The sequence below is a fragment of the Mytilus trossulus genome, chromosome 3, assembly GCF_036588685.1.
Source record: "Mytilus trossulus isolate FHL-02 chromosome 3, PNRI_Mtr1.1.1.hap1, whole genome shotgun sequence".
Lineage (NCBI taxonomy): Eukaryota > Metazoa > Mollusca > Bivalvia > Mytilida > Mytilidae > Mytilus > Mytilus trossulus.
The window spans coordinates 66,041,370-66,054,392 of NC_086375.1; the positions used below are offsets into that span (position 1 = coordinate 66,041,370).

The following is a 13,023-nucleotide window of genomic DNA, read 5'->3' on the forward strand; positions in this document are numbered from 1 at the left end:
ACTTAGTATTAATTCAAAAAACAATTTAGGATAGCGAATAATAAGATATTGCACATTTACGTTTCCAAAATGGCCACCTTTCAAGATGGCCACTAAATACTTCAATAGTCCTCAGTTTATATTCTTTGTCATAAGAAATACGAAAGTTTATCAACATTAGTGAAGTAACATATTTTTCATATTTTTCCTAATAATTTTTATTGACTTTTTGGACATGATTTCAAAATGGCCGCCCAGAGCCGCCATTTTGATTTTCTGAATTGGGTCCATAGCTATAAATGTTAGTAATGAACCCAACTAACACTCTGCAAAGTTTCATGCTTTTACCACCTTCTGAGCAATTGTTTCACATTTCGACTGGACTATATGCTTTAAGTTGATTGGACTTCGAGTTGGAAAGAGGGACAGATGGAGGAACAAACAAACAAATGCACATTTCGCCAGATTATAGGACTAAACAAACAGTCAATCAATCTCAATCATTATTCCTACAATGAATACAAAGTACTAGTGGTTATAATATTTATTGCATTTTATAACAAATAATAACAAATTTAATATTATATTCAGATCTATTTAGGCATAAATTATAGTGTACACACACACTAACTCACACAAATATAGTGTACATATAAAGCACATGTAAATATAGATATCCTTTGAACACTGGCATACAATATAGCCATCATTTATACATAACAAATTACGCATTATACATTTAATCATTCTGTCTAATACTAAACATAGTCTTGTTTATATGTAGAAATGTACATTCAAAAACTGACCTGAAGTATAGCATTACTTTGAAATGAAATATCTATTTCAGAATATATGTCTTTTCTATTATCTTGTTGAATTTGAACTTTTTGTCTTATAAATTTCCACCCATATGAAAAGTCTTCATGAATAAAGGAATTTTTAACAAAAGTTTATGAACTCCATATATATCCATGACATTATGTCTTCTTTATAAGAATATGTTTTACCCTTTCTAAATTACCTCAAATGTACATCTTCACACATCTCAGCATACAACATCTATACCAATAGCATACTTTAAACAACAACAGGGGTTAATACATCATGATAAGCATACTTGATTTAGATCAATTAAATATTAACTAGTGACAAAAACAACATGTGCATGAGTTGATCAGCATATAACTTATCCTAAGAAGAAAATCAACTAATTTGTCCTTTACTAATTCTTCATTTGTTTAAATAAATGCATAACTTGATTCTGAATTTGCAGACTTTATATATTGAAAAACAATCATCTATACAACTACCACAAACTTTGTTGGTTTTGTTGAGAAACTTTTGAGAAAATTATAAAAAAAAAATGCATTAAAGACATCTTTCAGCTAAGACACCAGCACATACAAAAGTACGTATCTCTCTGTTCAGAAAATTGCAACATCAAAATAATTAGTCAAACTGCTTAAATATTTATCTTATATAAAGTATTATCTGCTATCAAGGTACATTTTTACTATAATTGTTCTGCCCTATGATAGTTTTGTTAGTAGATGCATAAACATTTACATGTAGTTATATTGAATAAACCCTTTAAATATATACCAAGAGAATTCCAAAATAATCCTCAGTATATTCTTGTCAAAACTGATTATATCTTGCTATATATAATGTTTAATACTTAAATACTTTTTTCTTATAGTTTTAATGAGAGAAAATGATAAAACGGAGCCTATATCTTATATACAACTGGAATTCTCAATCAAGATTGTATGGACAAATCAGCCAAGTAGTTTTTAACGAAGTTTCCAAAACATCTGCAAATCTATTTTCTGAACACTTGTAGCTATATTGAATGTCAGAGATTCCTTCTTCAATTATAATTAAACTAATGTTCTTTGCTACAAAAAATCATTTCAAGAATTCAGGTTTACAATGATAATTCATCATGCAGCCATCAATTTAAAATACTTAAACATCCAAAATATAATGTGTTGAAATGAGTGGTTGTAACATGGGAATTAAAGTTATCATTGTTCATATCAATAGATTTTTTATCTAAATATTTTTTGTAGCAAAGAACATTAGTTAAATTATAATTTGCCACAATATTTATCATGTCATTTCATTGGATAAATCAGAAACTTAGATACCATGGGCAGCTTAGATATCATGGGCAAACTAAATGTAATTTTAAAAGAGGGAATCTTAAAATTAATTTAAGTATACAATCATGAAAAGTCTGTGATTTGTAATATATCTACTTGTGATATTGGCACAGCAAACTGAAACAAAATGATTAAAATTTACATTTGAATGTATGAAAAACAAAATCAATACAAGATGATTTTTTGTACAAACAAGACAACATAAATCAATTTCATTAAGTCAAGATAATGCCTCATAATTTCAACTATTATTTACATAAAAAGAAATTAATGCATATTTTAATCATATCCTGATTCTAAGTAAATTGTGTGCATAAACTGAAATAAAAAAGGGGGATTACTTATCACAGAATAGCTTATACAAACAAAAACATCAAACCGGTTTGGTTGGTAACATATTATGCATAGAACAAAAAAGGCAACCAGAGGAAGTTATCAAGCTATATCTGTCACTGAAGAAGTTTTCTTTTATCCAAGAATGTTCAATCACAACTAGATTAGACATTTGTATAAATGTAACTTGCTTCAAACGTCACATATAAGTGGATATACAAATATTTTAGTTATTTATCATCTCTTATGACATTCAATTTATAAGGCAATGAAGCACTCTAATGATAACAAAGATTATTCAAAACAGGAAATAGAATTTTGCAATAAACATATAGTTATATATATAATTATATATTTTTTTTTGTTTTGGTTATCAACACAAGTATATGGGGTATAGATTTTAAATTACTCTGTAATATTTTCAATACTTACTTCCTTTATAATCGGACCCTTCCATAAACTTTCACAAAAACACTTCTTGTTTCTTACATATTCCTTATGTTATGTTAATTAATTTTATTTCCTAAATGAAACATCACCAACATGAAAACCCCCTAATATCTTAACAGAATAAAAAAAAATGTTATTAGAAAGTATTCAGCTAGTTAAAACAAGGTATATAACTAGAGAGCTCATTTTCAAATCATATTGTTTATTGAAATGTCTTAACATCCAAAGCAATAGACAAAGTAATAATAATTTAAGAATTCTGTGAATGACCGTAATAAATCCCTTAATAATTAAGGGGAGATAACCCATAGCAAACATGATTACAGGTGGATCATCTGTTAACATGGCACTTCTTGTACTTAGCTTTTTGACACATAACACATTATGACATAAAATGTCTCAAAAATTATTAAATATAAATGTTAATATTACACATTTAAAGCCAACAGCTTCATATAAAACTCTTTGTCTAACAAATATCTAAATGTTTCTTGAGAACTGAGGTAGCACACAAAGTTACACTGGCTATTAAGAAACAATGGAATCACATTTTCTATCTGTTTGAGGACTCAGAACAAAGTCCATTGTTCCACTAATTTTGATTCGTAATTATAACAACATGACTACCAATGCCTGTAGATTAAGCTAAACTAGCACCTGCACTTGATGAGTTAATGTTTAACACTGCCTGTGAACCTTGTCTGGACAATGTACCACCGCCATCTATTTTTAAAATCTGAAATTATATCAAACAAAATCTAAGATCATTTTATATTATGTATAACTAAAATGGAACCATATTTGATACTCTGTGAAATAACAAATGTCTTCTGCAAAGTAATATCAAAATATATTAGACAATAGCATAACATGTATGGGACATTTCAAAAATGTTTTAAAAATCCAGTGTCAAGATAATTTATTAATAACCATCATTTATACTTGTTTAAAAACAGTTTCAATTTCATTCCAGTTTGCAATGCGTCTAAGTGAATTCACAATCTTAAGCACTTACAAAAATCCTCTGTTGGTAAACATAAAATCCATTAGACATTAAAAATAGGTTAAACTTGGTTGAGCCCATTTATCAACTGTTCATTCAAATAATAAAAATCTAGTTCACGTACACAGGTACATTTTTATTACCAATAGTTCCTTATAAATAAATAGTTGTTCTAACTAAATATATAGATGAAAGAAGCTTATTGCAAACTTGTGAATCATGTGAGGTCAAATATGCATCAGATATCTGAAATCTCATAACTCACTATGGAAAAAAGCAATAGAACTATTAGATTCTACATTCATTTCTTGTGGTGTCAGAAGCCTTTACTCATTGTTTTTTTGTTGTTGTTGTTGCTATAAGGCTCTTTATATTACTTTTCAAATATGCCATGCCATGCAAATTAAATAAAAGAATAATGTGTCATGGGGAAACAGATGCCTCCGCTTATAAATGTGCAGAAGTCAATACCAGGCTAATATTTCGACTTGGAATTATTTTTAATTATGAAATTTGCATAATTTCTTGTGCTTTAAATTTTTAATAAATTCCATGTTTTGTATATTAATGTTCTGTGCCGTGTACAACACTTTTTACTACAAAAAAGATAGCCCATTTTCAATAAAGAGTACTGTGCTGCATACAACACTATCTAAACAAAATACATTGTATGGAAAGTTTGATTCACCACTCAAAACATTATAATATAGAATAAACATGGAATACATGGATTTTTTGGTAAATTTCAAGCACAGGTAATTATGCAAATTCCATATTAATTAAAAATAATTCCAAGTTGAAATAATAGCTTGTTCAATGTACCTATTCAAACCTACTGACGTTTTGTTCACTTTGAAAATAAGATGCCATGTGTTTCTGTATGTTGCCATTAGAGATTGACCATAGGTTTGATGGCTCTCAATAACAAACAGTAATGGAATAGCTCAAGATTTGTAAAAGTGACACAACCCAAACTCAAACTTTGTTTGGTTATCATAAACTTCACCTTTAAGTTTCATATTTTTTGGTTGAGGCAAGGGAAAAGTAGAGTACAAATATGGTAAATTGTGCAATTTTCCATTTTATAAATTGAATTAATTTGAGAACAGTGAAGGTAATGTCATTAAAATAAAACTTGACCTGTATTTAGTGAATATAAGCATTGTGTACAGGTTTTCATATCATTTGGTAGAGACAAACTAAAGTTAAAGAATGAAAACCAATTTAGGGATGTGTAAGTATGTATGGATGTACAGACAGATATACAGACTGAAAAAAGATAAACCTTAATGTCCCTTCACCTAGGATAAAATTCTTAAAAGATAGTTAAGTTCACAATTTGACAACATACTTTGTTCACTGTTTTTCTGAATTACTGAGCCATCATTGAACCCTTAGAAATATTTTTATTATGGTAAAGCTAGTGAAAAGTATTCAAAATATACTGTGATGTATGGGAGAGAAAGTCTAAAAAGATTAAAGAAAAGGCGTTTCTGTCCATATGTTTTTACAATTAACAAAAAAATTGGGAATGAGTCCTTGGGACACAGATGATGCCCCCATTTGCATATCAATAAAAGTTATAAAGGGACATAACTGCAGAAAAGTAAAAGTGACACTACCCAAATTTGAACCTGATCTGAGTTTTGTGGACTTCTTGCATATTCTATTTAAACAATTGCATCTAAATGCCAAAAGCTATAGGAAGAACAACACTAATTCATTGCCCCATTGCATTTTATGTAAAGACTTCAATTTTAAGCAGCTACAGCTCTTTTGTCTTATGTTCAAATAAGTGACGATCATTGCATGTCAAAGCAACACCTGACGGTGTCTTGTGCTAAAAAGAAATAACATACCTTTAATTGCATTCAAGAGAGTAATGGTTTCGGGTAGTTAGGAAGTACCAAAACAGGTACTTCAGATCTGAGAAACAGACCAGCTATATTCTGATTGTAAAATTTCATACATTTTTTTTTATTATTAAAATACACGTTTTTTGTAGTAAGACAACAAGCATTCTTCAATGATCCCCAGTCATTCTGCTTTCATTTGATACCAAAATTAATACAATATTCTACATATTTTGAAAGTAGCACCCCTGCATAGGAACTATTTTTTTTTAAAATATGTACTATTTTCTTATATGGTCTTGGACAAGACCAAAATTAGTGGTGTTACACCTATAATCAGCAATTAAAAACTCATTAACTTCCAAGCCAAATAAAAACTGCATTTGATTGAAATACTTTTAATTAAAGTGCAACTGTATACAAGTATCAATGTTCTAATATAATAAGTACTTTATAATAACATCACCAAATAAGAAAATATTATTTTTTAAAAAACCTATTGATTAAAGGAAGAACGACTAAGAGGAAAACCTTCTTCATATTCTGCTTGTTACAGATATGCACAGATGCTAATGCAACAGCAAACCACACATAAATGGCCAACCATACATACTTTTCTTACTACACACCAAATCAGAAAACTTTTAAAGAAAAGTAAAAGAAGAATGATAGTGAGTATATATATACAGTTAACTCTCGTTGTCTCGAACTCGGTTGACTCGAAATTTCGGATGAGTCGAAGTTTTCACGTGGTCCCGAACTTTGTTCCATATAAATGTATGTAATTCGCCTCCTGATGAGTCGAAATTGGATGAGTCGAAATTTCGGTTGAGTCGAACTAAATTTACAATCCCAAGGTTAACAAAAGCATTCAAAATTCATTATTTATCTCGAACTAATACACATATGTCAAAATATGACCTCCGGCATTCAAATGGATTGAAGAGTTAATCTGACAATACACGTGTAATTAAATTTCCAGTCAATGACCACTGTATTGATTTATGACATGCTATTTCCACGAGTGTTTACCTAAGATTTTTTTTATAGATTTTTTATAAATAATTAGTGATACATTGTTAATGTTCATAAAAAAGTATTTAAAATGTTTACAAAACAATTAATTGTGATTTACACTAATGAGCTTGGGTGTGTATAAAGTAAGGATTATGACTTCCGTTGATGATCACCTAAAAACTACTCAATCGGCGTCTTTAATCTTGTTGTATTTTCTTTTAAAAAGAAAGAGTGAGATAAAACAAAATGAAGAGAAATCTAAATTTTCTAAAATCTCTTGTTTCCGAGAATAAACAGTTTTGTCAACTATAAACGACCTGAATAACGAAACTATCGATTGGAAATTACTCTCTCGGATAAAAGCCATATGAAAAATTTGTAACTGAAACAATTAAATGAGTAAAAATAATGTTATTATAATAATGAAAGACCATGACATACAAATACATCGATCTGATACCAGAATATCAATCCCCTTCCCATATTCACCCGGATTTATTTTAGCTTTACCAAGCTTAGCAAGAGTTGTGTCCCTTGTTCTGTCAAACTTCCGGTTTTCGTTTGAGTCGAACTACGTGTATCTCGAAATATTTCTCTGGTCCGGCTGACTTCGAGATAACGAGAGTCAACTGTATATACTGTACGCCAAAGCAATGAAACTGTTTACCAAACACCAAAGGTCTATTATACATGTTATACATAACTATTTTTAAATGAACCTAATAATAAGGTTTATATTCAAGATCCCTTATAAATCTTTTGTCATATGACTCTAGCAACAGAAAACTGAGAGTACAGACATTCACAGCAACAAACCAAACAATGTTTTACCTGGGTCTCAAGATTAAGAATACTGTAAACATGCATATTTTCATGCTGGGGTTATTTTTGCTTATAATGCAATCTCGAAACAATCCCTAAATAGTTTGTAGAAAGTAATTTTGTTAATGTGAAGGGCAAACTTTTTGTTGATAAGTGATTTTAACCTCTATACCAAATTTTGTTGGGATTAAAATCACAAAATATTAAAGTAGTATTTGATAATACTGCTTTTTTTCCTCAATGTATTCTCTGTAGACAAATAAGTATCAATTCTTACAGCATAGGCACATATTTCAGGCATTTCTAGGACTAGAACATATCGTCTCAGGACAAAACAAATTTTAAAGGGTATAATTTTATACAAGACTTCATTTCTGACTGGTTTGAGAACAATATTTGATGCTGGTTTTCTGATGATGATTGAAGTACATGCCCCTTCTTATATGGTCTACTCTAATTTTAGAACCTTCCAAACTTATTGTAACTCTTTTCTCATTCTCAAACATTTTGCACTCGACATCATTATAATACAATAACTGATAAAATTAAATAATTCAAACATTATGTCTCACTTATCAAGGCAGCACAAAGAAACAAATACACACAATGTGCCAATCAATGCATCTACTTTAGCCAGATCACATTTCTGAGGCTTATTACTTCTCAATTGAATCCATATAAGCCTGAGATCACAGTTATTATCTACGGCATTTCTTTTCAACAGTAATTAAAATTAGAAAGATTGCACATGCACTTTCTCATTTATATTTTCACAGTGTGGTGAACTACCTTTGGGACAAATTATGTCAAAATAAGGGAAAATGTCAACCACTCCAACTCAAATTATGGACAATTATATTTTAAAATGGTCTTAAATTCTGTTAGGCAACTTCAGATGCACTATATTTTTTTAACCTTTTTTCTACGGAACCGAATTACTACAACTTTCAAATTCATTACCCTTCTTTTTTTACTCCCCCCTACTTGCTATTTGAGGCATAAAACGTGGAGAAATAAATTGTGAAGGTGTATGAAAAAAATTAATGCAAGTAATACACTGTCCACACTAGGGACTATAATGAGTAGATTAGGGTGACAATTGTGTTCCTGGACATTATAAAGTATTTCGATAACTTATCAATGAAAACCCCAAGATCTTTTGATTGCTTTTCTGACAGTGGAAACCTTTATCATTTGTATTATTTCACCCTTAAAAAAGCCATAAAAGTATTCTGCACAAAGTCTATGTATTCAAATATGCACAATAATAACAGCATACACAATTCTACTAGTTTAGTTAAGACTATCTACTTTATTGTATATTCAAACTGAAGAAATTAATGTGCTTAAATATAATTTGGTGACATTAGTTTTTTCCACACATCTTACCTCAATTGGTCTGAAGCTACGATAATTAAATGATTGACAATGTTATATACTACACACCTAATAAAGTGTTAATCCCTTCATTGAACACACATAAAATACATTTAAAAAGCATATTACTACAAAAATTTAAGATATAAATCTGCTTTACGTTCATACAAGTATGGAAATATTATGTTGGCTTATATTCAAGATAAGCAAAATTGCATAAAATTTAGTCCTGAGTACTTAATAATTCATGTATAAAACCCAAAAAAAGTATGATTTCAGGAGCACCCCTTTATCCGCATTAACGATTAAAAGCTTAAGCTAAGAGAGTGCAATAAAAAACCTGTTAACAACCTTACCTTTTCTCCAAACATATCATTTAATTTAGAGACTATATCTTGGAAGCCTTGATTTAATGATTCATGATATTCTTTCTGTTCTGTTGTAACCAATGTTCCATTGAGATCTACCGCATCATTACATACATAAACAAAATCCCTGGAAAAGTAAAATTTGGGAAAAATACAATCATTATTGTGCTACTGAATGTTAAATTGATCTTTTCTATACATGCTTTTTTGTGAAACTAACTACCATAAATAAATTGACCATATCATTATTTTATTTCAAAATTGAATGCTTCTTTTTGTAACTTTATTGGGATGTTAAAGCATTGACAGAAGTAAATTTTGTATGAAGCAATTCTGCGATTCATTCTAAAAATGTGCACACGGTCAACGCTTTTACAACCCTATGAAGTTACAAAAAGAAGCATTCAATACTTATAATTACATTTTTTGGACTAGGATCATACAAACACGAATTTTATCATTTTTTTATTTAATTCACCTGTGCACTTTAATGTGGGACCTTGTCTTATCATGAATGATAAGTTTTATTGTGTAATGTAATTGCTTAAGGAATAACATGCGATGTGCAGTTAGCCAATAAGAATAACTTATTACAATGAAACATTCATCTAATGTAATTATTAAAAAAAAATCATTTGGCATCAATTAAAATTGCCTTCAAGTATGCCAATATATTAACTATCAGTCCTTACTGTAAACTTGCATTTTGGCAATTTGAAATTAAAACAGGTAATCTATAAATCAACCATGTTAACCTCTTTTACAAAGTCAATGTAAAATGCATGTCACATTAACCTACTTGTGGTTGGATTCTGATCTTTACTCCAAGATTCATCCATACACTAGTTGACATGATACCCACAGTGATTGAGATATGATCTTTCACAAAATATTAAACCAAATGAATGTCAAGAGTCATGACCTATTTTTGTCCAACATTAGCCCAGAGAATCAGCTCTGACCATGAAATATTTGCAGGAATAATTGTAATAAATCTGTATATATATATATTTACCTAAACACTTCCTTTAACAATTCTACTTTACTTTCAGGAAAGTTTTTCCCTTTACTGATAAATGCTTCCGCAAATGCCAAAGGACCTGCATTCACCTAAAATATAATATTTTGTTAAATCAACATTTATCTGGTATCAAAAAATGAAGAAAAAATCAACAGTTAAAATAAATGAATGAATGATTACTTTATTCTCTTAAAACAATTGTTACAGAGAGCATATACATATTAACAATATACAAACTTATATAGCATGTGTGAATTACATATACATATATAAAGTGATACTAAGAAGTTCTAACCTGGAGGAACGAGCTTCTCTTGGACATTCTTTATAAATTTAAAAGAACCTGGGATAAAAGATTACTTTGGCAGACATTTTTTTTACCAAAGTTTTCAAAACTAATTCTTTTATCATATTGATTATCTATCTATCTTAGGGTTGTTATAATTTCTGAATAAAAGATAGTACACTCTGAAATGAATAAGGTTCCACTACAAATATTACAAAATGAGGTCAAGGTCATATGAACCTTGTCACATAAACATGTTCACCTGACAATTATTCTTTACACCACATAAAGTTTACCAATTGCTGATGATATCTGAGAAACACAATATCTGAAAAACAAACCTCTTCATGAACAATAAATCTTTACATTGAACCGTCCCAAGCTTATGACATATACTGGTAGATTGTAACTTAAGCTATAACTATTTTTCGGTCTAGAGATGACATGTTGGCAATGCATCATTCTTACCTGTGCACTGACACTGCCCTGTAACTTAAGCTGTAGCCTTTTTAGGTCTGGATGTGACATGTTGACTACTTCCTTCATTTCTGCAACTTTAGTCTGCATTTGATCAATAGCTACTTCAATGGGACTTAGTTCCAAATCTTTCCTTTCAATAATATCTATTCTCTTTTTAACATAAGGAAAACTATGGGTTGCTGAAAGGACAAAGAGTTGAAAGAATAATCTCTAACTGGTGGTTAAATTTTCACAAATATTCAGTATACAATAATTCGCCTTTTCAAAATCTAAAGGACTATGGGTAATTTCATTGTTTGTATAACAAATTGGAAATAACTTAATGTCATTGGATGGATTTCCATTGTTTAGAACATTATAAACCTATCACAACGTTTTGGTGTACGCTTTTGAAAATATTACCCAGGATGCTTTAGATTCTGAAACAGTGAATTAGGAACATGCCTAAAGCAAAAGATAAAGTATAAATTGGCAGAGCTAATTTTCACTCTCCTAACTCTTCTCTGATTGGTAATGGGTGAAGGTTTTTATGAAGACTTGAAAGGTTATACAATTGTTTTTTTTTTAAAAAGGTATTGTTTCAAAAACTTTTCCAAAATAAACATGTTTTGTGTACCATTGAAGAATTCCTGAATATCATATCTAATCATATAGGTTTCACCATGAGCATTGGGTTATCGGGAAGTTGATATGCAACCAATGCAAAAATTCATCAAAGTGTGAAAAATGCTTACATGAATATTAATAAAAATGTGGTAAGATTACCAATGAGACAACTCTCCAAAAGAGACACAGAAATTAGTAACTATAGGAAACTGTAAGGCCTTCAACAATGAGTAAACCCCAACCCAAATATTCAGCTGTAGAAGAGGACTATGGTACATAGTTGTTATATATTTACATACTTGTTAATACTGTTCTTCTTTTATATTGTTTATCAATTTCACCATGCGCCTTGCCATCCTTTGTAAATGGTGTTTCAAACATAAATTTTCGAATATTATTATTCCTTTCGTAATCTGTAAGTCGTCTCTGAAGTTCTCGCTCATCAAAGTATGGTGTGACATGTGTAACTTGTATGTGACAGTATCTACCATCTAATTGATTTGGATCAACCTGTCAAGAAAACGTAGGCCAACAATAAAAAAAAAATATTTTCAGTCCATATTTTAAATGTAAACTCAGTTATATGTGAAGATAGGTTTTTATTATGGCATATTTATGTACTGATTTTTTTTCTGCTACACGTCAAAAATGGTATTTCATAAACATTCATTTATAAACAATTTACTATTAAAGTTATCTCCCCTTACATTGCCAAGTTGAAAAATTGAATCAGACAAAATCAATCATTGGTTTATGTTCATCCAATGTAAAATATAAACATTGTAAAACATCACTTGTTTTTCTTTATTTAAATAAACAGTTTTACACAATAAATGTCAATAAGTTTTAAAACTTGCATATTTAAGAAATTAGGAAGTCGGAGTGCCTGCAGATACAGTGGTTCAACTACTAAGACCGGCATTTTACATTTCCCCATTTAAATTCCTAGGTTTCCGCATTTTTATAGTACTCTTTTCCACATTGTTTTTACATTTATTTTGTTATTAAAAGTCAGGTGGTATCTATTTATTTTGGAAAAGTAATGCACTGAAATGTGGACCACTTGGCCACTGAGGCCCCTTCCAAAATGACAGTGTACAGTTAATCTACCTATGAATCTACAGTTATCATTTTATAATTAACTTATTTCCGTCACATAAAAATAATTTAAAGAGTAGAGTCATGAATACATTGTGTATCAAAGTAGTCCTTCAGCACAAAAAAAATCTATCAAATAGGAAAATTTTCTGTATTCTGTATCAA

At 29.7% G+C, this 13,023-nt stretch overlaps 1 protein-coding gene across 13 annotated transcripts in view; it reads right to left on the minus strand.

Annotated features, from left to right (window-relative positions):
• Positions 1 to 508: 508 nt before the first annotated feature.
• The window catches only part of LOC134712165 (dedicator of cytokinesis protein 9-like), a 69,181-nt gene continuing 56,666 nt past the window's right edge, over positions 509 to 13,023 (minus strand). For 12 of the 13 annotated variants that reach the window (XM_063573425.1, XM_063573431.1, XM_063573424.1 and 9 more), the window contains 5 exons: positions 12,060 to 12,270; positions 11,143 to 11,333; positions 10,383 to 10,477; positions 9,356 to 9,494; positions 509 to 3,663 (listed from right to left, as the gene is read on the minus strand). In XM_063573425.1, coding sequence (XP_063429495.1) covers positions 3,568 to 3,663; positions 9,356 to 9,494; positions 10,383 to 10,477; positions 11,143 to 11,333; positions 12,060 to 12,270 — 732 coding nt within the window. In that variant the 3' untranslated portion in view covers positions 509 to 3,567. Of the gene's footprint in view, positions 3,664 to 9,011; positions 9,028 to 9,355; positions 9,495 to 10,382; positions 10,478 to 11,142; positions 11,334 to 12,059; positions 12,271 to 13,023 lie in introns of all 13 variants that reach the window. The other variant, XM_063573429.1, reaches the window with a different exon arrangement.